The sequence below is a fragment of the Ambystoma mexicanum genome, chromosome 7q (assembly GCF_040938575.1).
Source record: "Ambystoma mexicanum isolate Mex_15411 chromosome 7q, UKY_AmexF1_1, whole genome shotgun sequence".
Taxonomy (NCBI): Eukaryota; Metazoa; Chordata; class Amphibia; order Caudata; family Ambystomatidae; genus Ambystoma; species Ambystoma mexicanum.
This window is the reverse complement of record NC_090941.1, coordinates 881,163,200-881,189,489: the sequence shown is the minus strand read 5'-3', so window position 1 is coordinate 881,189,489 and position 26,290 is coordinate 881,163,200. Positions and strand designations below refer to the sequence as shown.

The 26,290-nt window shown below is 43.4% G+C and overlaps 1 protein-coding gene across 1 annotated transcript in view; it reads left to right on the top strand.

Moving 5' to 3' along the window:
- NAALAD2 (N-acetylated alpha-linked acidic dipeptidase 2) overlaps positions 1-26,290 on the top strand; it is a 1,042,620-nt gene that overhangs the window by 520,413 nt on the left and 495,917 nt on the right. The window contains exon 9 of the mRNA XM_069639397.1: positions 8,702-8,800. Coding sequence (XP_069495498.1) covers positions 8,702-8,800 — 99 coding nt within the window. The remainder of the gene's footprint in view (positions 1-8,701; positions 8,801-26,290) is intronic.

Below are 26,290 nucleotides of genomic sequence, written 5' to 3'. Positions count from 1 at the left end.
GATCTATCCTCGGGACCATAACCTTTCCAATCCACTAGATAATACGGTTTCCCAGACCGCAGCCTCATGTCCAGTATGTCTTGTACTTCATATTCGTCTGACCCTTTTACAGAAATAGCAACAGGCCGTATAGGCAATCTAGTAGCATCCGAGCACGGTTTGATGAGTGACACGTGGAATACAGGATGCACTCGCCACCGTTGTGGCAATGCCAGACGGACAGTAGCCGGATTTATAACGTGGAGCACTTCATATGGCCCGATGTTTTTAGGCAACAATTTATTTTTACCGGGTATCCTCAAGTTTTTTGTGGACAGCCATACCTTCATACCTGCTTTGTAGACAGGTGCAGGGATTCTATGAGCATCGGCATAGGTCTTATCTCGTTTTTTAGCTTGCTCCAATTGCTGCTTAACTTTAGTTTGTAGACTCTTTAGATCTCTAATATTACGTCCTGCTGCAGGAGTATCCAAAGACAAACTGGAATACAAAGGAATGGATCGTGGGTGTTGCCGATACAAAGCATAGAAAGGCGAAGTACCTATGGCACTATGGTAGGAATTGTTATAGGCGAACTCCGCTGCCGGCAGAACATTGAGCCAATCTGACTGAAACTGCAGGCACAAACATCACAGATATTGTTCCATAGTGCTATTGACTCTCTGTCTGTCCATCCGTTTGAGGGTGATAAGCACTAGACAACCTGTCATCAATTAGTAATGCCGAATTTAGTGCTTTCCAAAAACGTGACGCAAATTGGGAGCCCCGTCAGTGATTATCACTGACGGTAGACCAAAAAACCGGAATATATGCCGGATGAATAGATCAGCCAGACCAGCAGCTGTTGGTACACCAATACAGGGGATAAAAAGCGCCAATTTTGTAAAGTAGTCCACCACCACCCATATGGTATCGTAGCCTTTTTTTCTTGGAAGTTCTACCACAAAATCCATTGATATCATGTCCCATGGTTTTTTAGGAACAGGTAGGGACTGGAGTAAACCCACTGGTTTGCCAGGAGTGTTCTTGCATTGACTGCATACAGAACATGTTGAAACATAATTTATAACATCTTGCGTTATAGACGTAGACGGCCACCAACACCATCTTTTCAGCAACTCTAGAGTCTTCTTCTGTCCAGGATGGGCGGCAATCAAGGAATCATGACCCCAACTCAGGGCCTTGTTCTGAGTGGTACCAGTTGGTAGATAGAGTACTCCTTGTTTGAAAGGCAAACCATTGTATATATCAATATTCAATTTCTGAATCAATTGTGGATTTAGTTTCAGCCACTCCTGTAACTCGTTTTTTAGGGAAGGTTGTGCAGAACAACTACATATCACGTGATCTGCCAACAACTTATTTTGCACCGATGATTCTTCTTTCACCTCTTCACCGATGCGAGACAAAGCATCCGACTTGACATGTTGTCTGGCAGGGCGATAGGTAATTCGAAAATCGTATTGAGCAAAAAAGACATGCCATCTGGCCTGTCTAGCTGTAAGACATTTCATAGTTTTGAATGCCTGAAGATTTCTATGATCCGAATACACCAGCACCTGATGTTTGGCCCGAAGAAGATAATGTCGCCATTCTTGGAAAGCATCCTTTATTGCAAGTAATTCACGCGAGGTGACAGTATACTTTTGTTCATATGGGGTAAGTTTGCGTGAGAAGAAAGCAACTGGATGCTCCTCCTTGGTTTCTGCACAAACTTGCGAAAGTACAGCTCCTGTAGCGACACTGGAAGCGTCTGCTTCAACAATAAACTGACAATCCGGATCAGGATGTTGAAGTACAGGTGCAGTGGTAAATGCTTCATTTAACCTCTCAAAAGAAGCTTGGGCATTCTGGTTCCAACAGAATGGAACTTTGGAACTAGTTAAAGCTGTCAATGGGGCCATTGTTTTGGAGAAAGAACGAATAAATCTGCGATAAAAATTCGCAAAACTTAGGAATGACTGAAATGACTTGACATTGTGTGGAACAGGCCAATTCAATATGACCTTCATTTTGGAACGACTCATTCGAACACCTTGATTGGTAATGTCGTAACCCAGAAATTCCACTTCTTGTGTATGAAAGACACATTTCTCAGCTTTAACAAAAAGCTTGTTCTCTCTGTCTTTGTAAGACAGCTAACACGTGTTTAACATGTTCTAGAAAAGATGATGAATATATCAAAATGTCATCCAAGTAAATCACCACAAATTGGTCCATCATATCTCTGAAGATATCGTTCATGAAGAACTGAAATGTGGCGGGAGCGTTACAAAGACCAAACGGCATCACTAAATATTCATAAAGGCCGTACCGTGTCTTAAAAGTGGTCTTCCATTCGTCTCCTTTGTGAATGTGAATCAAATTGTAAGCACCGCGCAAGTCCAATTTAGAGAAATACTTGGAAGTTCCTAATTGATCTAACAGAACATTAATCAGTGGTAATGGGTGCTGATTCTTTATGGTGATGTCGTTAATAGCCCTGTAAACAATGCAAGGCCTTAGATCTCCTTCCTTCTTTGGAACAAAGAATAAAGGAGAGGCAGCCTGCGATTGAGATGGCTGTATAAATCCCATATCAAGAGCTTTATCGATGTATTCTTTCAAGACAACATCTTCTTTGGGAGTTAAAGAATAAACTCGACCAGTAGGGATTTTAGCTCCAGGAATTAGTTCAATTGAACAATCATACTGCCTATGTGGAGGCAGCTGTTCTGCTTGACCTTTGTCAAACACATCAGCAAAATCTGTATATTCACTTGGTATATGTGTACCGCTCTGATGTACCACACTAATAGTGGAAATTCCCTCCATAGAGGCCAAAATATGTGATTTATTTGACACCACCTGACTGGTAAAGCAATGTTCATTGCAAAAAACGGAAGGATATTGGATCAATCCCGTAACCCAGTCAATGGCGGGATTATGAAGAGTCAACCAATTAAGTCCAAGTAATATTTTGTATTGAGGAGCTGCAATGACATCGAAGACTATCTCCTCCGAATGACCATTTGATAAAGTCATCTGAATAGGTACAGTCTCTTGAGTTACCATACCGGAAATCAAAACTGATCCATCCACAGTATTAACAGTTTCCGGTTTGTTCTGGTCTATAAGGGGTATAGAACATTTCTTGGCATATGTGATATCGATGTAATTATTAGTGGCTCCAGAGTCAACCATAGCCTTGGAGACCAAGTTTTGTTCATCGAAACGTAAAGTCATCTCAACAGCTATCGGTGCATGCGCTGGAAATGTAATGGAGTCCGATGTAACACTCGACACAGGGACTCCTGCTACTGTCGAGTTTTGGCGTTTCCCGAAGGCTTATTTGGTTTTTTAGGACATGCCGCCAGTAAATGCTCAGATGAACCGCAATACATACATAAGTTATTTTTTCTTCGGTTCTCTCTTTCTGCTCTAGACGACCGGCCTCTCACTGCACCAATTTGCATTGGTTCAGGATCATTCGAAGAAGCTGCTGGTGTATCAGAACGAATCGGTGCATGAAGGAAAGGTTTTCTCTCTCCTTTGCGGGCATTTCTTCGGGCATCAATTTGTAAAATTAAATCAATAAATTCTGAAAAACCTGTAGGAACCACGGGGACCGTGGACAAGGCATCTTTGAGTTCTTCTGAAAGACCCTTGTAGAAAACAGCCGTCTTCTTGTCTTCCGGCCATTGGGTTTCGGCTGTTAATTGGTTGAATCGTGCGATGTAAGCCAACAGAGATTGAGTGCCTTGTTGTAGATTCAGCAACTCCAGATCTGTGGCTTGAGTAGCGTAGCGCATATCAAAGACTTTGTTCATAGCAGCCAGAAGATCATCGCAATCGTACAACAAGGGGCTATTTGATTCCAATAAAGGATTTGCCCAAGCAGCAGCTGTACCCCCCAAATGGGAAAGCACGAATGCTGCTTTAGTTGTTAGATCGGGAAATGAATTAGGCCGGCAAAGGAAATGAAGTCGGCACTGATTAACAAAAGTTCTATAGGTTTTAGGATCACCTGTGAACCTTTCCGGGGGAGCCAAGGGAAACTGTGTGGGCATAACCACTTTAAGAGTTTCCTGTAATAATGATGGTGTTGTAGTCCCAGATCCAGATGCAGTGACTACTGGAACCTGTGCTCCCTGAGGAGTGGCATGCATGGCATCTTGCATAACATCCATTCGATGCCGTAGCATGTCCTGTGCCAAAACGACAAAGGAAGGGTAGATTAGTAAGGGAGACTTATCCCGAACGGCACGAGGCTCTCGCTAGATACCGGGTTGGTGCACCACAGGATAGCGTCCAAAGTACTGTGCACAAACACCTTCCAATAGTTCATGAAACACTTCCTTTCCCACGAAGAACAAAAATTAGAATTTCACCTGTTAACTGTCACAGGTACCAAAGGTTCAAAGTAGTTCAGAAAACCACGTGCAGGATTGCACGCGATAGCATACACGCAGCCAGGCCAGCCACGCTTGGAGACAGCGTTTCCGCGTGGAGATTTAGCAGGCGAACTGGATACACGCAGCTCAGGACAGCCGCGCTTGCAGACACGGTCCGCGTGGAGATTTGGCACGTGAACAGGATTCATGCAGCTCAGGACAGCCGCGCTTGCAGACAGCGTCCGCGTGAAGATTTGGCACGAGAACAGGATACACGCAACTCAGGACAGCCGCGCTTGCAGACAGCGTCCGCGTGGACATTTGGCACGCAAACAGGATTCACGCAGCTCAGGACAGCCGCGCTTGCAGACAGCATCCGCGTGGAGATTTGGCACACGAACAGGATACACGCAGCTCAGGACAGCCGCGCTTGTAGACAGCGTCCGCGTGGAGATTTGGCATGCGAACAGGATTCACGCAGCTCAGGAATTAGCGTGTGGAGGAAAACAAGCTCAAGGAAAGGCCAAAGAAGTTGCTGAAGGGAATGCGAGAACGCAGGTCCGGAGTTCAGCTACAAAACGCCAAAATTGACTTAATCAGAAGCAGCGATCTGAGTTTCTACGCTGCTTATGTACGCACTGCCATGATACACGTGACGGAACTAAGTCACGTGAATTTTAACGACGTGAAAAATGCAGACGTCGTTTTCCGGGCAATGCATCGAACAACCTCCATTTTGAGTAGAATGGTCTAGTGGTTCTATGGGCGTAGCTCATTTTGTATGGAGAGGTCGTTCCTGGTCCAGAGATATGTCCAGCAGGCATGACAACATGAAACTCAACCCCTCAAAGACTGAATTCCTTCTGCTACCCAACAACACCCAACATCCTAACATCCATACCTAGCTCTCTGTTATGAACTTTGAGGGATTCACACCCCACCTGGTCTCCTTTGCCAAGTCCCTTGGGTTCAACATTGACAGGCACTTTACGTTCAAACAGCACATAGCAAGGAAGACACAAACAGCCTGGTAGCAACTTTCTCTCCTGTGGAAAATCAAGCACTTCAGATCTGAAGTTATTTCTGGGATGATGTCCGAGCCTTAGTCCTCTCCCACCTGGATGGTTGCAATGCCCTTTTGCAAGGCCTTCGGTCGACTAGCCTGAAACCCCTGAAATGTGTCTTGCATGCTCCAAGACTCATTAAAAGACTCCACAAATTCGACCTCATCACCCCAACCCTCACCGAACTGCACAGGCTCCCACTGCAAGCCTGTATCATCTTCAAATCATGGTTCATCATCTGCAAGGCTGTCATCCTGAAATCCTCTAACTGCCTCACTGAGAAACTCTGCATCTCTGGAGGTCTGCGATCCACTAGAAGTAAGGACATGTGCACACTTCAATTATGACAGTGCAGAAAGGAGAGCACCAGAAGACAGACTTTCTCTGTCTACACTCCAAGACTCTGGAACCTCCTTCCCTTCAACATCGGACTCGCCCCATCACTTCAACAGTTCTGGAAAGAGCTCAAGACCTTCCTCTTCAAGGAATGGCACACACCCTGCACTCCCCATCCTACCTGAGACTCTTTGATCTGCCCACCACTGTCTACCCACCTGGTTGCTTGTAGATCCCTTGCTGCCATTTGCCCACCCTCAACGGCCCATGTTGGCGCCCACTGCTTTTTTCTCTGCTTCTCTCACCATGTTCTTTCCCCTATGATTGTAAATGCTCGGTTGCTTCCTAAAGCTAGGTCCGTCCTTAATGATGATGATGCATTTATTATAAAGCATTCCCTTCTCTGATAGATGGATGATACAATACAAGTAAGCAAAACATGCCAGTCCTCATGCAAGCTGCAAAGAAGATGTTCAGCATAACCCATGTTGGCCAGAACTGCTTCAATTTATAAAGGCACTCTTGACGTGCAAAAACACTGCTTGCATCAGTTGCTGGCTCATCCTCAATAGCTTGGCGTGTGTATTAAACAACTCAGTGCTGGCAGGGGAGAGAGGCAGAGTTAAATGGCATTAAGTGAATACTGTTAAAACTACAATTATCCATCATCGCCGTTCCTGCCAACCATCCATTAAGAGATGTCTGTTCAACATGCTTTGCAAATATTTGCAGCTTTAGAATTTAAACATGAGTTGAATGAATGTCACTGATGGGATGTTTAATGCCTGCAAATAAGGGAGGCAACACATGTTTATGTTAAACGAGATGTGTCTGCATCTTTGCTATCCCTCGCTCGAATGGTTCCCTAATGACAACTAAAATGTAAATGTGTGTGCTTTGGTGAACGCGTACAGATCTGCGTTGTACGCAGGGGTGTTGCTGGGTCTGGAAAAGATCTGGGGCTACACTAATTTTGGGACTGTTGGGACCTGGGGATAGCTAGTTTTTTTGGGTGTATCCCCTGAGCTTCTATCTGGAGCTACAACCAAAAGACCCGGAGCTATAGCCCCCTCACCCTCACCCCCACCCCCACCTAGCAAAGCCTCTGGTTGTACGTTTTTGCTACTGCTGCAGTCGAACCAATGAAAGCGAATGGCACGGCCCCCATTCAGTCCCTTTGCGAGTGCACATGCAATGTAGCTTCCAAGAACTTGTGTTTTGTTGATGACCCACAAAAAGGGCCACTGTTCTCTCAAATGTTTGTGCTGCATGTACACTGAATGTGTGTGCACATTTTGCACATGAGCGCAAGCAGGGAATGGGCCCTAAGAGGCAATGGGCCTCATTACACGGACGGCCGTAAGGGTTAACGGTCACCGTTAATGGTACCGTGACCGTTAACCCTTACCGCCTTATTACGAGGTCCATTTGCGGGTTGGAGACTTTAACGCCTGCTTTTTGCATGCGTTAAAAACCAACCCGCAAAGGAACCAGGGAGCTAATTACGGTACCGCAATTTGCTGTGCCATAATTAGCACCTTCCCCATTCCCATTATGCCCTATGGGACAAAAATGGGAATGGGGAAGGGCAATGGGGGAAGGGGGAATTACCGCCCCACCAACCTTGGAATAGGGCGGTAATTCCCCTTTCCTCCAAGGCGGTGCCGGTATTTTACCGGCATGGGCCAAGGTGCTACTAGCACCTTGGTCCACCGCCTACCGTGTAATGAGGCCCAATGTTTCTTTAGATAGACTTTCATGTCGATTCCTTCCGCTTCTAAGCACTGTGATGATCTCTTGTGTGGTTGACTGCTTTGCCCAGCTTCAGATTTGAATGACATGCAACTGGCTTTGCCTCAATGCAGGCAACACTGAGGTCCTGCGTTTTGACTTTCAGGATATCGCTTCGAGCCTGACGTTTCCGCCGGCTCCACATAGGTCTATAACCTGGCTGTCAAATTTGATCACATCTTCTCATTTCAACCCCAGGTGAATACCATTGTAGGGAGTGCTCATTTCAAGCTTCGTGTTGGTGCAACACTCTGTCCCCTGCTCAGCCACGTCGGTTGGGCTTTGATTGCCCACGCATTGGCTCTGTCTCGTATTTAATACTGTAACAGGATTTATAGTGCTGGGGTTTGCAATCTTTGGCTTTCCAAATGTATTGAACTACAACTCTCATCAGCCTGAGTCAGCATGGTCAAATGTGAAGCATCATGGGAGTTGTAGCCCAAAACATCTTGACATCCTCAGTCTCAACAGTCGATCTCTCGCACTCTCTTCATTCTCTAATTAGTCTTTTACCCACTCAAACTTTGTTGCCCAGGCAAAATGCTATTTAAGTGAGCTAGGCTGAATGAACGAAGTTAGCCTACCTAAGCCTGTTCTTGTTATCTGTTTAGTTTGTTCTCATGTATTTTTAACAGTGCACTGAATGTATTTTGTATTGTTTTAATGTTGAACAATTTCGTGCATTGAAGACATTGTTTTTTATTTTGCTCAATAATTATGGTATTGTGGTGTCCGTGTTCCTAGCTAATCAGACAGTTTTGAAAATGTGCAGGAATTACAATTGTGTTATGTTTTTAACAACTAGACGCTCCTTTCCTCCCTCAACCCTCCCCACACATCCATTCCATGTCACCACGTACTTGTTCTGTAATTGCACATTAGACTTCTCCATGAGCAGTTTGCTGCCAGGCGCTTGCACTTGTGAAAGTTTGTTTTTCAAGGAATCCTGGTTTTCACTCACAAACCATGATCTTCACAAATTGCGCACTGTTTGCATGGGATTCACTGTGACTTGCCATGTGTGTACAACTTGTGTACCGGCGTAACATTGCACACGCCACAATGTGTTTCTGTTTATTTTCCAAATGTTGCCATACATTTCTATGAACCTTTAAAAACTGGGTTTATTTCGAACAGTATCATGGGAGGAGCTGCGCCACCAGACAGTTCTTGGAAAGGAAACCTGAACGTGTCATACAACATCGGGCCGGGGTTCATGGATGGACTTTCCACAAGGTAAGCGTGAGCCTTTTTTGTTTAAAACAGTAAATTTCCCTTAAAGTTAAAAGGAATGGATGGATAGCTCTTGCTGATGTCTGCTTTTATACACTTTCTATCCTGTTTAATTGAAATGTTTGTTCAGTTTTTATCTTTCTTGAAAAATCAAGGCAGAGTGACCAACATGCACTAGGGAGCAGGTACCATCGTGAATATATGGCTGGTTGGGGGTTGGGTGGTGCACAGTGCAGGCAGTGCTATTCACTGCAAACGGGAAAAGGTAGCCCAACATTGTCATTAACTGTAATGGTAAAAAAAAAACACATGGATTGTTGATGGAAGTGGTCATAGATACCAACGAATTATTTGTCTTCGTAATCTATCAGTGTTGTGCAGATCAGATGGGGGGCAGGTGCAAGTGGATCTAGATCAACTGGCCTAACCTCCACCCACCTTCTTAGCCCTGCCTCTTCCTTCCTGCTCTTAACTCTTAGATCAAGGGCGTCTCTCGCCCAGGTGTCCGAATCAAAGGGCAGTTGCCGTTTGGACCTGTTCGGACTGGGAGGACCCAGGGCCGACCCCCTGCTCAGGCAACAGGTAAGCATGCACCAACATGGGTTTATTCCCTCTGTCCCCACAGGCCATCCCCACCCCCCCATGGTCCCCCTGTGATGTTCATTTGTGCCCCCCCTCCCTTCTCGCACACAGGTGTTGCCTGTTTTGCTTGATTCTCCTACCCTGCTTCCACCCCACCCCCGCAGCCTACTTCTGCAGTAGTCTGTCCTGATACATTCTGGTTTCACCATCACCGTCTTGTGGCCAATGCTGGATTTGATTTGTATGGACTTCATTGATTCACGGTGCGTCACCCTTTCTCTACTCCCATGTTGGTCTTCCTTTGCATCGTGTGCTCATTGTGGTCCTGAATCATGCTGTTCCCAGCTTCATCTTGTATCCTGGCTTGCAATTTATGTGTTACAACTGACTTCTGCAATTGTATTCGCTCTCCCTTCTTGCTCCTCCACTCTTTTTCACTGCTTACTCTATGTTCTCTCCTCCTCTCCCTTTAACCTTTTTTCCTATCTCCTCCCCTCCTCCCCTTATTTTCTAATATGCATTTACTCTATCAGAATTGTCCCTGGCGCACCCTAAGTGTACCTAATATTTGGCTGTGTGGCTCGATACTCTTGCTCCTGCTCCTGACTGCCATTGGATTTCCATGTTCCCATGCGGTGCAGACCCTCAGTCGGCATTAGGAAGCTTATAGTGCAGCGAAACCACGGTAAACAGACTCGAAGTAATTACTGTCTGTTTATATTTGCATGAGACTTTGAAAGGCATGTCTTGTTGAGACTTTGTAGCTCTTTGCAGCTTTTTGCTTTTAGCTCGTGGCCTGTGGCTAATAGTCTCTTTTAACTTTCTCTTTCTGCAGTGCTCTCGACTGCTCTTCAGGCTCCGCCCCAGCAAACCTATATCTGCCCTGTGCACGCACCCTATGTGTACCTAAGTGTACCTACTGATTGGCTGTTCGGGTGTGCAGAGGTGCGCGGTGCAGGAGAGCTGGGCGCTTTAGTAAATATACAATTCCTGTTAATTTCATTACATTATTTTCTTTTTTTCATGTTTTTTCAGTACTTTAGTAAGAGCACTGTGGTTACTGCTGATGGGCATTATTATAAGGTGATAGAAAGTTTACATGAGTGAGTTGTGATTACGAAAGGGGAGAAGCGGCTATTTGATACCAAAATGAGGAGCAAGATGAAGGCATTGATAAAGGATGCAGTGCCTGATATGTTTGCAGCAACAAATACACAAAGGGCTAGTCTGGCAATTGCAGCCACTAGACCGTTACCGTATGCTAGTGGAAATGAGGAGGCACTACTAGAGTGTGCACAGGTACGCTCTAATCAGCTTAAAATAAATAATAATGGGAATTCACTTTCTGATGAAAATAGTTATTCCATTGCAGGATCTCAATGCAGATTCCTCACAATCTTTGTTTGCGGAAGACCGGCCCAGAGTGGGAGGGGCCAGGGACCTAGACTCTGTTTCCAGGAGGGCCGGGCAGCCCCGGTATAGGGCCAAGCCCAGCCAGATATTTTATTGATACGCCAGCTATTTTCCAAAACGGTGAGATCATTGTTTGGGCTAACAACGCACAATGAAGAAAGGGAAGATGATCCCGGTGAGAATCCGCCAAGGTCAGAACTGTCTATAATGATGGCGAATCACAGTGGGGTCATTATACAGGAGTTACGCAAACGAACTGCTATCCTAAATGAGGTCCTAAGTGTGATCGGTATGCTCCCAGGGAAATTCAACAAAGTACTGCAGGGTTTACTATGCTTAAAGTCTCCTCGTACAAAAGCAGGAGAAATCTCATTCGGCAGTGGATGACAAGGGAGGGCAAGGAAATGATGATGCTGCTGTGGATGTGATTGATATAACTAATACCCTGCCAAAGGAACGCTCTAAAGATGGCCCAATTAAGGGAGTACTAACAGAGGATTTGGGTATTGATGAACTTACTGATACTGAAATTATGGCGAAAGAAGTCTTGGACTTTATAGTAAAATTATCTAAAAAAAACAAGAAAGAAATTTAAAGATAGGAAAGCCCTAGATCAAAAAAATCAGAACAAATCATCAAGAAAGTTTTTGAGGGACAAGGGCCTAAGAAACAGGATGGAGGAGTATGGTAATGAGGAGGGGATGCAACACCATCCTGTTTTGGGGACAGTTGAGACAAAAGTTACCTCAGAGGATCCTATATGTAGACCTAAACCCAAAATGTTGAGAGTAGATCAGGCCACTCAGAGTGACTATCAGGAGGGGGAAAACAACCTCTCCGATGTTTTGAAAAATAAAAGAAAATGAGGAAGGTTAGAAATGCAGTTGAAGACAATCGAATACGGTATTAATAACATATTTGAAATATTCAAAAATCTGGCTGCCCCGCAATAACTCTTACTCCAGTGTCAGCCACTTGTAAGAACCGGCCTCCTGATGTGTCTTTGGGTAATGGGGTTTGCTACATGCAGGCTAACAACCATCATGTAGTACCCCCCTTATATGGGCATCCACTAGAATTTGTTTAGTTACAGTACACCTAGCGAACACTGATCAGGGAAATCGAGAGACATTGTATGAAAGTAACTGGAACTAATAACATCAGAGACATGCAGGGGGGTTTAGAATTGACTAATGAAGATGATGGGCATGTTAATAGGAAAACTATTAGTCATCATGTAGTGCTTCCCTCTGAAGGTCTCCAGCCAGTAAAAAATAGAGCTTTATTACACTCGGTGAATACAGGTTTGGGATACCATGAGAAAAGTTATGAATGGAACTCTGGTTTACCAACTCGAGTGGAACACCATAGATACTGAGGAGAAAAGGTATGAATGGAACTCCGGTTTAGTAACCCGTGCTAACACTGCAGATACTCAGGATGGTTCAGAATCAACTACTGAGTCTGAGAGGTGTGGCAATAAGGAGGGAATAATCCCAAAAGGCTCAGACATTAATAGTCAAAGAAATGGGATTGTAGATGAAAATGCAGTAAAAAAGATTATTGAGGATTTGTTGGGGGTGGTGAAGACACGACGAAGAGTCTATTACACAAGTGAAAGGTGTAGTGCCCAAGGGTATTTGCCAGGAATGGGGAACGTATGGAGATTATGAGGGTAGAAGAGTGGGCTATGCAGATGGCGATATTATAAAGCCAGTGCATCCCTACCTTCTAAGCCTTATAATGAGCTATTTATTTGAGGACAGAGGTCCCCACTCCCTGAATCGCCCGTATAGTCTATCCTTGTTTGCAGAGATTCCAGCATTAAAACTAATTTCATCAGCGGATATTCTCTTGGTGGATTTCATACACAGACTGAGATATGACTATTTTCGCCTTGTCATACCCTCCCCTCTGGCTAGGTCTCTGTTGCTGAAGGAGGCAGTAGCCTTACAGAAAAGGGGTTTTGATATCATGTCTTTGAATTCAATACCCAACCGAGAGGAGAATGGAAAATGCAAGGGGAGGGGTGGATCAAGCTGAATTTAACAAACTGGAGCACCCCGATTTTGAAGGCTGTAAGGGGTCAGATCTGCAAGATTGGCGCTAGCTGGCCCTGTCCTTGCGTGATTCAATCACCCAACTAAAAATGATGGATAAACCGCTGTAGCTCCCCAGGGACTTTGAGTATACTAAGTTGGAACTACCATGGCCATTCACAATTATTAAAGAATGGAAAATTAATGGATGAATTGTCCAGTTCCGATCTTATCCTGTTACAGGAAAGCTGGGCCAGAGGGAACCTCTTGTGAGAGGGTTTTGATACCATTTCCTTGCATGCTACGGGGGGGCACAAGGGTCGACCCGAAGGAGGTTTGTTTGTGGGACTTCGTAATGGTAAACATATTGTGAAAAGTAAACATATTGTGAAAAGTGGGGAATGGTCAATATCGAACTCTATGCTGATAGTTTCTGTCCGTGTAGAGGAATCGGGGGGCACTTTACACCTGATGCTAATTCATATTTACTGGACCCCCTCTGATTTCAATGATAAATAGCTAGAGGCAGACCTTTTAACTTTGGGGGACCATATTGATCAATGGGATCAATGGCTGTGTACATCAGGGGGGTCAAATTGTAGTAGCTGGCGATTTAAATGCAGACTGCAATTTGGCTCCATTAGGTGGTGAGGAATTGCTGACCTATTCAAAAGACAAGTCACCGAAGGAAGGGAATAGAACATTTCAAGGATCCCTGTGGCTAGCATTTCCGAATGTATGGGGCTTGGAGCCAGTCGCTAATACATTACCCACTTGGAAAGCAAGGGGAGCCTCATCAGTAATTGACTTAATATTTATTTCAAGTTATCTGGGCAAATATATGAAAAAATGTGAACTTAAAGAGTCATTATCCAGTGATCACTCCATGTTAACAGTGCATTTCGAGGGTCTGGTGTCAAAAGAAAATCCAACGTAATTTGACGTGGGAGTTAGGGTGAGCACAAGTGGCATGAAAGTAAAATAGACACAACTGAAAACCAAAAATTCATGAATACTATGAAACACAACTATGATTCTACTGGGTTGGAAAAAAAGAGTATCAAGATACTTCGTTCTCATAATCATATGTCGGACATCATGATCCATGATCGCAAAGCTTTAATGCGTAAGATAATATGACACATTGGAAAGGAGGGCGGTGAAAAACATGAAAACCAAATAAAGATTAAACGAGTGAGGCAACAATTTAAGAATTGTCGCTGAAAACTATGCTCTTCATCTAAAACTCATCCAAGACAGAAACCCTACTCATTATCATGTTGTAGCTAATATCTGTATCTGAATTCGTATAGAATGCAAAGAGAATGTACCACACATTCAGAAAGTGACTGTACTCCTGATATGTTTGCCATCAAATGTATGTAACTTTTTCGTAACTAATTTCTGCCACAAGTAACAGTGCTGCGATGCCTTTGGGCTGCATGTGCGTTATATAAATGTAAAAATAAATAAATAAATGGAAGATGCACCAGAAGGATAGTGAGGACATGTTGGCCGCTTTGAAGGGTCACAACTCTTCAAACCTCTGGGATGTTGTCACCAGTGTAGAGACAACGCAAGTACAACTTGCCATAAATTCTATCGAGGTGTCAGCTTGGATAGCCCACTTTGATACTTTATATAAAGGAACTGGGGAAAAGGCTGAGAATACAAATTATGCAGATCAGGAATGGACGATGGATAACTCAATTGAGAATGTCTCTTGGCTGATTACAAGATCCAGAAATTCGAGGACTCCTGGCCCGAATAATCTATCAAATAAGATCTTGAAATTCAATGTCCCCTTCTGGTCCAGGGTATTGCACATTCTTTTTGTGGATGTTCTAAAAACACGGACTATGCCATACTCATGGAAACTTTCATGTGTGTTACCTATTTATAAAAAAGGCGGACGTTTAAACCAAACCAGTTATAGACCTATAGCAATAGCCAATGTCGATTCCAAAATATTTGCCTCACTTGTTTTACTACATGTGCAGGAATGGATAGATAAGAATCGCATTTTGGACAATAAACAGATAGGCTGTAAAAAAGGAATGGGTACAGACTGTGGAGGTCTGCTACTGAGAAGTTTTCAGAAGAAGGTATTTAAGAAGGGTAAGGACATAGTGTTCATAGCATCCATGGATCTCACCATGGCTTTTGATATGGTGGTTCATCCCACACTATGGCGAAAAGCTCAAGGACTTGGGTATGCCAAAGGGTCTACTAGCTATAATCATCTCTTTATTCTAATACCAAAATGAGTTTGTTTAAACTCAGGAGGGTTGATGTCTGAGGAAATCGCAACCACAAAGGGGCTAAGGCAGGGATGTATGTTGGCTCTGACACTTTTTAATCTTTATAATTCACGTGCAGAAAAAGCTCTTAAGGGCAAAGGAATGGTTACCCCCAGTGGTAGGGGGGATTAGTGTGGGATGGATCTCCTATGCAGAAGATTTTCTTCTTTTAGACAGTACGAAAGTGGGCCTTCAACGACTAATTACCGCATTTGCTATCTTTGTGAAAGAATTAAAATTAAGTCAATCCAACCAATACAGTTATTCTCCGATTGGGGAGGAGAAACCAGGGCCAAACTAACTTTTCCTGGTTATGTGGAGGCAAACCTCTCAAAGCACAAAATACTCTACGATATCTGGGGTATTCCTTTACGTGTTCAGGTTCTATTGCTTTAGCTAAAAATGGTGTGAAGGCAAAGGCGGATAAAGCCGCACGAGAAATGCGTCTCGTAGAGAGGAAATATGGCAAATTTTCCATGTCTCTCTGCAGAGAGTTCTACAGGTCTAAGATACGGCCGCGACTGCTGTTTGGACTTGAATTCTTTGCCTGTGATTTCATGGATTATCTTAAAGTGATAGAAGGAATTGGGTGGAAGAGGGGTGATGTTTTTTTTTATCAAACGGGGTCCCAATGTAGTTAACCCGATATGAATTTAGGTTGCAGTCGTTGAAATCCTGTTTGATGTGGAAAAGAATTTCCCTCTGGAGGAAATGCTTAAATGCTAAAAAGGATGACCTATATGCAATTATAGGAGCGGACAACTCGGATATCTTTGTGAAGGAATTAAAAACAGATGTGGAAAGCTTTCTAACTAGTCTGGGTGTTCAAATATCCACTCTTTTAGGAAACCCGGAAAATGTGAAGAAAATGATGAAAGGAAATGATAGGTGTGATAATAATGCAGTTATTTATCAGTCTAAACTGTTTAGTCAGGTAGTATCATTCTTGAAATTTTATGCAGAGATGGAAGGATACCTAAGTAAGTATCCGAGCAGAGTGATTAGAAATTAAATGATGCATTTTCCTATGAATGTGATGAAGACCCATGAAGTACTTAACATTAGAAATAAGACCAGGGGGCATGATAACTGGTGTAGGTTTTGTTATGTGTAAGGTGAAGTTGAAACCCTCCAACATGTTTTGCTAGTATGCCTGAAACTCCTTCCTGAGAGAATTCTATATTTTTCTAATTTTGTAAGATCGATATCTTTGGTTAACAGAGACCTAGTTTGGTCACAGATGCTCCATGGTAATGCTATGTCACTAAAAATTAGAATAATTGCCTTTTAAAAAAACATTTGTGATCTGTCGTGATCAATATGTGGAGTAACCTAACATAATTATAGGGTTCTAACGTCATCCCGTGAAATGTGGAGAACCTTTGTGCCGTTGGGATAAAGCTGCTTGTTTAATCTAATTTTAGTATGTATTTAAGATAGTTTTGTTTCTTGTTTTGTCAAAATATGTGTTCGAGTTATTGTATATTGTTGAGTTGTTAAAGTAATGGAGATTTGTATTGGTGTTAGGGTATTGTTTTTCGATTAATGGGAATTTATGTTTAAACTTTCAAGGTGTAAATACTGATCATGGGAGGAAATTGAATTTTATTTTTTTCTTATTATGTATGTTTGATCTCCAAAGCTCTGTTGTCTTTTCTTGTATACCTGAGTGATATATTTTTGTAAAGGTTTAAATCGAATACAAATAATAAAAATAAAAAATGGTCCCAGGACCTAGTATGATAGCAACCTTGTCTTTCTCCTTCCCCCTCCCCTTGTTTGTTCCCCCCGCACCTCCTCCAGCACTATCTGAAATGTCGTCGGGCCTAGTACGATAGTAACTTGTTTTGTTCCTCCCCTCCCTTTCGGCACCCCTTTCCCTCACCTTTTGTTTTTCTCTGGCTCTACCAGAAATGTCATTGGGCCTAGTACGGTAGTCACATGTCTGTTTCCATTTGCTTCCCACTCTCCCCCTCCCTTCCTTATCTATCTCTTAGCTCTTGCACTATCTGAAATGTCGTCAGGCTGAGTACGATAGTTAATTTCACATCCGTACTGTTCATGGCCTGTAGAATGTCATTCTATTGTCCCTTGTTACCTCCCTTGCCTTGAAGTGCTTTGAAACACATTGTGTATAGGCGCTATATATATATAAACTATCATATCATATCGGGCCAATCCGTTTTGTACATATCAAGCCAATCAATAAGGCAATCAACACATATGGCAAATTAAGCACCATCAGCTAGTATTGCAGCAGTTGGTCCAGTAATGTCTGCATTGGTGGGCTTTGGCAAGTGGAAAGGGCCTCAACCAGAGTTAATGGGTCAGAGCAGAACTAAGGGCCCTTTGACTAGGGTGGTGGTCTGTTAACACACAGTACAGCCTGCCACTGAAGGCCTTATTTCCAGTAGCCCAACTGGAGTGCTGATGACTCTTTGCAGGAAGCGGTTTCCATAGGGAGTGCAAGGCTTCCCCCTCCATGCCCAGCTCCCCACAAAGAAAATACTAGAGCTAAGAAGGGTACCATGGAAATAGGAAATGGGCTCTTAAAAAGCTCCTTTCCTATTTCCATGGTAGCAAATGCAGTAGATGTTAGGCAAAATCAGTTGGTTTATTTCCGTTTTTAAGCAGTAGAGGATGGTCGGTGAAGCATGGAAGGGCAGCCAGCAGCTTGCTGGGAACACTAAGCTTTGCCACAGAATTCAGCCCATGTTCTGAGCAACTAGAATGGCTGTTCGCTATGTGCAAATGTCCAGCAATAACACAACCTGGAAGTATTGTTTTACTTTTTCTGAATGCCAGTACTTGAAGCTGTTCAGATGGCCTTGTTCAGCAGAAATCCTGCCCTGTTTGGATGTGCTTCAAGATGGATACGCCAAGACTGACCAATGAGTCTGAAAAATCAAAGGGCAGGCGTTCACGCATGCATCTAAGATTCTACTAAATGAAGAGAGTTTTAAAGATTATACAAATAAGCATGGCAGAGGTTTAATTCCAAAATGCCCAAATCAAAGTAATTGCAAAGCATAGCAGCCTTGAAAAAGACCTTTACTGGTTGAAACATGTGTCGGCAATAACAATTTAAGAAAAAATGTATTATTTGATCTCAATGCAATATGTCCTATGATTGAATTGTAAACTTACAAAAGGCCTACAGCCCAGGGAACTTGCACATGCACAACAAGGGTACTGTTCATTCAGTATTATGTGAGGAGTCAGGAATGAAACTCGGCCACAAGTTAGCCATGATTTTGGTTAAAGACTTTTATTGAAAATAAAAGGGGTTGGGACAATGCCTCACTGACCCTGTTCTAAGAGGAATTTCCCTACCAAAACCAAAACTAAGGATCTATCTGATATGATATGGCATTTATAACGCGCCTGTACACAAGTCTTCAGAATGTCCAGATAAAAACTGTCCCGTGCCCAAAGTTCTATTCTGACCCTCACACTATAAAATACATTCTAAAGTGAAGATGGAAATGTCTAACTTTGGGTGGTTTAGAAAAGTGTTCATAAAGGAAGAATAAATGGCGCCAACACAAAAGTTCAAGCAGAAGGTTCCTTTCCCCTGGATTCCTCTTCACCCTCTGATGTTTCACACACAGCAGTTTCATGTGCCTTTCTTGGCCAGCAACAACACGGAAACACAACTGTCTGGCTTTATACTTTTGTCTCCAGGATTCCTGGTATATTTTTTTGCCTGGGTTTTGCTCCTCCTCTGCTGGTTAACACACTCCTTTTCCTAGTCCTGATGTTTCTTCTCAGGACTTTTTTAACTCTTGTACAATTCTTATAACTGCCCAGTATACTCTCCTGCAGGGCTTCATGTATTCTCACACTTGTAATTGCCTGGTATACTCTCCTACCATGACTTCCGTTTATAGAGGAGGGGGTTTGGGGTAGGTGTCTATGCCTTTTCCCAGCGTTGCACTTACACTTTGTTTGGTAAGGTATCTTATTGATAAATTATCTTAATCGGGTTTCCCATATACTTGTACTGTAAACATTCACATGTTTGCAAGGGTTTTGCTCGTAGTTCAATTCCCTCTTTAGCAAGTCCTTTCAGTTTTTCTCTCTTGGTTGCTTTATTTACAATAACCTGGATTCAGCGTGGCCCCCGATACGCCCCTGTGTCCCCACTATCTCTGGATGGACTCAATGGCTCTTGTTGGCTTTCCTGGATTCTTCTGCGAGTAGCCAGTAAAGCTATTCCATCTGCTTCCTTCTCGCGGCTGCTGCCTCTTCATTTTCCAGTCTCTTGTGATTTCCACTTGACAGTCTGCTTCATTTCAGGCTCCAGTAATTGAAGCGCTGCTTTCTTTCACCTGCACAGCAGACTCTTGTCGGATCCTGGTGTTCCTGCGTGTGTCTTTCTCGTGCAGCAGCGGATTTCTCCTTGGTCTGTGAGCCGCCTGGCTCCACCACGCTGGTTTTAGCCTTTCAGTCGCCCGATCCTCACAGAGAGGCGCAGCTCTCTCCTGCGAGCAGCAGACATGGACTTTCTGCTTCTGCTCTTTAAATTTCCAGGACACAAGTGTATGCGAGCAACAAATGGAGTGCTTGCTGGGCTTGTGGCCTTCTTCACTCTGCATTGCTTGATCCTTCTTACTAGTCCCAGTATTTTGGTAATTCTTGGAAAGGAAGCCAATTCTTGACAATTTTCATGAAAACCTTCGATAAACTTTGTCAATGGTTTTCAATGCAAGTCAGTCCTGGATGAGTGTTCGGTAGTACTGGAGAAGGCGGTTTCATAAGTTTCACTTATCAGACCAAAGTTGGAAGGTTGGCCTATAGCTCTGGGGGAAAGGCTTTACTTATTCTTCATAGGAGAATGAGTAGATGTAGGACAATAGGCCACGGGATGGTTAGATGCAATAGAAAATGTGGGGGATGCCATGTCTCACCCGATGAAGTCATGACATCTACCCAGAGTTTTTTTTCCCCATGTGATCCTCCCTTATATAGCCGCCCCCAAGGTCAGGATCAGGTAGCGGCTGCCATCCCATGGCCACATGGAGAAGGTCACCACTGGGAAATCGGTGATGGCTCCATTGGACTCATCACACTTACCCATTTGTGGTGGAGTAGGGCATAGCACTGTACCTTGCAGGTGCAGCAGTGCCATTACTTAACTTCCAGATCTCAGGCTAGCTAACCAAGTGCTGTAACGAGGGGCTCTGCATGCCCACTTTACTTGTTCTAATATTGTGCAATAATCTTCCCAGCAGACACTACTTTTCAGTTGTCCAGATTTTACATTAATCCTTATCACTTATTGTTGTGCAATAATTACTCAATAGTCTACTGTAATCAAATATTATGTAGTAACAAACAAGTACTCTGCCTCCTCAAGCAGTATTGTGGAATTATTATGCAGAACTGTAATGTTTTCAATGCTGTCGCATCCTAGTTTTGTAATCTAGTAATTAGTGTAAGTCCAGAATCTATCATACTCACTTACACTGTGTTTGGGTGTCGTGTAAACTGAGCAAAACTTAATACACCAAATAAAGAGCTTAGGGGCTTGGATCCCGAAGAACCCCGAATTACTAGGGCAACAATTGGGATGCAGACGGATGAAATTCCTGAATCAAGAAGTGATACAAGGAACTCTGGCAGTATGGGTAACCGGGAAAGAATTGGTCCCACAGGAGACTCGAATACAACAAAAGGCCCACTTAAATGGGCCCCGATCTTTAACTGTGGGAAAGCAAAGAAGACACAGGATAGAGGGGGTGACCTGGAACAAATGCAGATGCCAAAAAAACATTTGAAGCAGGCCCCCATTATCTGTTGTGGACAAACGCTTGAAAAAGCAACATGGTCAGAAAGTATTAGCAACTCTGTACCGGAGTCACATGAAACGCAAAGAGATGGACATCGTTGTCCAGTGGATCCAGAAAAGTACATCACAACAATTCTGGTAATGGGTCGAACATCACAGAGTAAGCAATCACCAAGGGGTCGCAAGAATTGTTCTGTCATCATCCCCCAAGAAGAAACAAGTACTTCTTGAGGAAGAAACCGCCCCTTTTGCAGTACCCAGATTGTGGCTTAAATGTGTGAAATCTTCAACTACTCATAGATCACTGAACAGAACGATTATATTGTCCTATTTGAAGAGATTCCCAGATCTATATTTGTTCTGTTGAGATGATATACAATTTGTTAGGTTCCCACTCTCATATACAAACCTACTAGTAGAGGTGGGATTTAAATCCAAAATGGAGGCCAGGGCAGTTCTAGCAGTCTCTGACTTGCTCTCTAACAAGGGCTTGGAATTCTTTTCATCTTGCCCAAAAGTAGGCTCATCTGACCAGGGGAATGACATAGAGGGGAGAAGAGAGAAAGGTCCAAACAAGGGAAATGTGAATCTGGGCACCACAGGTACTTCAAGGCCTATGAGGGGATCAGTATCCCAAGAAGATCCACAGGGAGAACTCCTTATAATGCTCCCCGAGATTCTAACACCGCTTCTTCAGAATTTGGCAGTAGGAAGGGAGTCTCTTTAGTTGGGAGAAGTGGTGCTTTATGAGCTGGAACACCCAGGGCTCAACACCATTGACATTAAAAGCTCCAAGGGAGGCCCTCTTCGATAATAACGAGTTGATCTTCCTTCAGGTGACATGGCTATTAAATCCATTCTCCTTTGAAGGGTTCAAAATATTACATCAGCCAGCATCAATGCAGAGGGAAGGAAGACCGGCGGGGGGCCTCTCTATAGCATCCAAGTCCACATTAGCTTGAGATACACAGGAAATAACTACTATGCAGAATGGAAAGCTTTCCCTGTACTCAGATGGTGGACCCAAAGCACTTATAGCAATTAATGTATACTGCTCACAGCTCACAACCTTTCTTGAATCATTGGATACTTTGTCGTCCAGTGTAAGTTTGGATTTTTACAGGTTCCCCTATAATAATGGCTGGAGATTTTAACACACTGTGTAATATCAGCAGTGGTAAAATGGCTAAAAGAAAAAAAGATATCTCAATTGGGCAAAACATGGCAAGCCTTCTTTACTGAGTGGGACATGAATGGCTCCATCAAAGGTGACATCCCTGACTCAGTAACATGGAGCAAGGGTATATCCTCTTCTACTCTAGACTATCCTTCTCTCCTCACAGATTTTCGAGATGTGCACGCAACTAGAGATCAAAGAGGGGGGTAGGAGCAGTCATAAATGTCTAGTAGCAGAAATGTCTTTGAGCTTCACAAAGGCAGCCTCATACTTAAATCAATCACTTATTTTGAATAATGGCAAGAACAGATTGAGTAAGGGGAGACGCCTAAATGATAAACTAGAACATTCCCAGTTCATAACATCAAACAGGGAATGGAGCGGAATGTTCAGCCCCTTAATTTTTCATGATTTTCTGTGGTCCCTGGTCTAAACATCAGTAAATAGAAGGCGCACCATCACTCATTTGATGAGCCCACATGGCTCAAAAAAAGAGAAATGAGACGGGCCCTCAGGACCCTAGAGCTAACCATCCTAAAAAGAAAAGAATATGAAGGAAAGGCACAAAAGATCAAAAGATTGTATAAGAACTGGGCCCGTCAACAGCAGGCGTTATGCCTTCAGAGGGACGGTGAGAAAATAATTTAGGTACTCAACGAAAACAATTCTCTCAACTTTTGGTGACTTATCAATCAGGAGGGGAGCACTTTGAACCAACGACTAATACATTCGGTACCTGAAGTCGATTGGATGGAGTAACTGGCATTTTAATATCAAAGGCCAAAGGGTGCTGTAAATTATATTAGCCCAGACATTGTCAGGGAACTGCCCTTTGAGGAAAACAACCTAAGGGACTTGATTAAAAAGGCATAATCTTCTCGGGCTGCTGGTCCAAACGACCTAACACTTCAGGCTCTCAAAGGAAATATAAACCTATGGGGGAGGGTTCTGACCCAGTTGTTCAAAGAAATTCTGCTCAGTAGAACATTCCCCAAGTCCTGGAACTCTTAGATCATCATCCCCATATATAAGTAGGGCGACCGTATATCACCGGCAAATTATCGCCCAATACCCCTCTTGGATGTGGAAAGTAAGGTGTTTGCGGGTATTGTGCTTGGGGAGTTAAAGAAATGGGTGGAGCAGAGTCGTATCATGCCCAAATTTCAAACTGGTTTCCGAAAAGGCCTTTCTACCTCACTGAATGGAACCATATAATCATGTCTAATTGGGAAACCGAGCAGTCGGGAGGGAGAACCACTTTGGCACGTGGATTGATCTGTCAAAGGCGTTCAACCTAGTCAATAGATATCGCCTCTCGGATAAGTTTGGCAGTTCAGGCATCCCAAAACCACTCCTATGTATCCTCATTGCTCTGCATAGAGATGGCACACTCTGGGTAAGATTGGACAGGGGAGGTACTCTCTCAGATTATATCAAGGTGGAAAGAGGAGTTAGGCAGGGTAGCCTGGTGGCACATTTCCTTTTCATCTTATATTTGGCAGATATGGTAAGGAAGTTGGAAGCCTCAGCCTTGTTAAGCCATAAAATATGTGCCACTACCATCACATGCCTCATATATGCAGACGATATTGTCCTTTTGGATAGGACCAAGGTGGGTTTGCAAAACCTATTTAACTCCTTGGAGCTCTATATTAAGGAAAATTACCTCCTAGTAAACTCAAGCAAATCTGAAATAGTTGCCTTTCAGAGACGAAGCAGGCAGGGGCCCAAATTTATTTGAACACTTGAAGGACAAGTAAATCCGGCAGTGAAGGAGCTCATCTATTTGGGTTTTTCCCTGTACGCGTCCCCGAGTTTGACCCAAAGCGGACAAACCCTCATAGGGAAAATATCTCAATTAACTGCCCAAATGGCTAAAATTAAGAGGACATTTTGTAAATTTGCAATCCTACCTCTTATTAGATATTAAACAGCCAAAGTTATTCCAATCCTCCTATATAGGCTGGAGGCAAAACCACTGGTGTGGGACTTTATTTGGCAACGCTTGTAGGGTTCACTATGGAAGAGAATCTTGGGTCTACCATTGAGTCTCCGATGGCGAGCCTACGGTATGAGCTGCGGCTTAAATCCCTAAAGGTACAAGCCATCTGGAGGTTCATGTCATCATATCGATACATCATGGCACCTTGTATGGATTCTCTTTGAGGATCTGCTGACCCACTCGAACCAACAACGGTTGCCTATCTTGTCCAATATGCAGAGATTGGTGTTGGGAGCCCTCACAGACTGCAATAGTGACGTGGAAACTCTCATCACCAACCCTAATAAGACCAAAGGGGCCCTCATGCAGATGGACTTGATTCATACCATAGACCAAATGCGGAAATTAGTTTTGGCAGGTTCCCCTTCTGACAAAAAAAGGGGCTTTCTCTCAAGGTATGTGAGAAGGTTCCCGAATTCTACAGTAAGACGAAACTATCTGAGATTCTGCCTGAATCTGCTACACACGGGGGAAGTCCTGTCCTGCTACGGTTATGTTAATGACAGCACAAAGCTGTGTAGAGTTGTGAGGATCCCCGAAAGGAGTCCCTAAAACCTCTTATGATGGAATGTGAAGGCACTTGGGAGGCGAGAAGGAGCTGTTTGGGTCAGCTTGTCGAAACTGAGTAGCATCATCTCTCAGAAATGTTTTGGGATAGACTTATAATGGGCCAGGAAACACTGGTTTTTATTAATAAAATCGGGGTATTGCAAACGATTGGCAAATCATACAGAAGTTATTGTGATTTGGCAGGCTTATCCACTCTGTCCTCAGAGTGTAAAGTACGTAACTGCAGACTACCCTTAAAAACATTAAACAAAAATGACCCCTATTTAGTCTCTATTGACCATAAATCTTCGGGTCACTTCGCCATCCCAATATGTATCTAGTGTCCCTCGTGAATAGAACCTCATCTGTGTCTAACTCAGAATGTTTGCGTAGTGGTAGGTCCCACATTTCCGATTCATCACATTCAGAGTTTCTGGATCTGTTCACCAGCTTCTCACCTCCTCCCCCCTCTTTGCACAGACCCATATTGTCCGTACCACCATCAGTTGTTAAGGCCAGTGCCAAGTCTAGTTCATCATCTTTCTCTATCATCCCACCAGTTGCTTAATTATGGTACGCTCAGCATTATGCCCTTTTCCCTCTGACTGAGATGTGCTGAGACAAGTCATCATTGTGGTTTATCAGGTGATTGTTACTTTCAGCTCCCATTTTACTTGTTTTATTTACAGTCAGGGGACAGTATGTTGATAAGCGACCTTCTGTGAGCAAGTTGGCTCGCCTTCATTCCCATGCAAGTCTGAGCCATGTTTCTCCTTTGAGTTTACTTTACCACTGTTACCTAGTTTCTGTGTAGTTGGCAAGACTAGTTTTAATAGTGCTTTGGATTCCTCATTTAATTGTGTTAAATCAATTACCAATTCATTAGCTGACACATTAGGTATTCTTACAATGGACCTCTTGCAAATCACTTTAGATTGATTCTTTGCATGTTTTTTATTTTTATGAATATCTTGTTTTACTTTTTTTAATGCCTTTGCCTGACCACGTCTCATTTTACACAAGAAGATCATATTAGATTCCTCTCGTTCTTGTGCATCTGACACCGAGCTGCTTTCATTATTATGTTGTTCTGAGTCTACTTTGTGTATCATGCTGTTGACCTCAAGCACTTCTTGTGTGGCCACAGCATTTTCGATCAATTTGACAAGGGGTGAGGGACTGTTAGGAGAATCCTCCATATCCCCAGACAATGAGTGATCTGTAGCAACCGCATTGGTGCCCATCACTCGACATTCATTCGATCTTCGATGCTACAAGATAAGATGGAGAAATACATCATCCAATTTTTGTGAGTTGGTTTGTATAGCCCTTAGTAGGCTTTGCGAGGGGATATCCGGACTGATGGCATCCACTTTTAAACCATCAGCCACCACTTTAGCATATGAGCACTGCAGTAAATTTGCGTTTTCACCCACTTCCACAGTTTGGGAGCTTTTATCACTCCCTCCCGTTTTTGCAGGAGCTAGTGTTTTTAGTATGCAAGTTTCCCAGAAACCCATTTTCTCAGAATGACAAGTCACATGTGCTAGCGTAAAACCTTCTAGTTTAAATATTTTCCCAGACATTTCTACAAGCATATCCTTTATTGAGTCCAAATGAACATGAGTTAAACCATGACC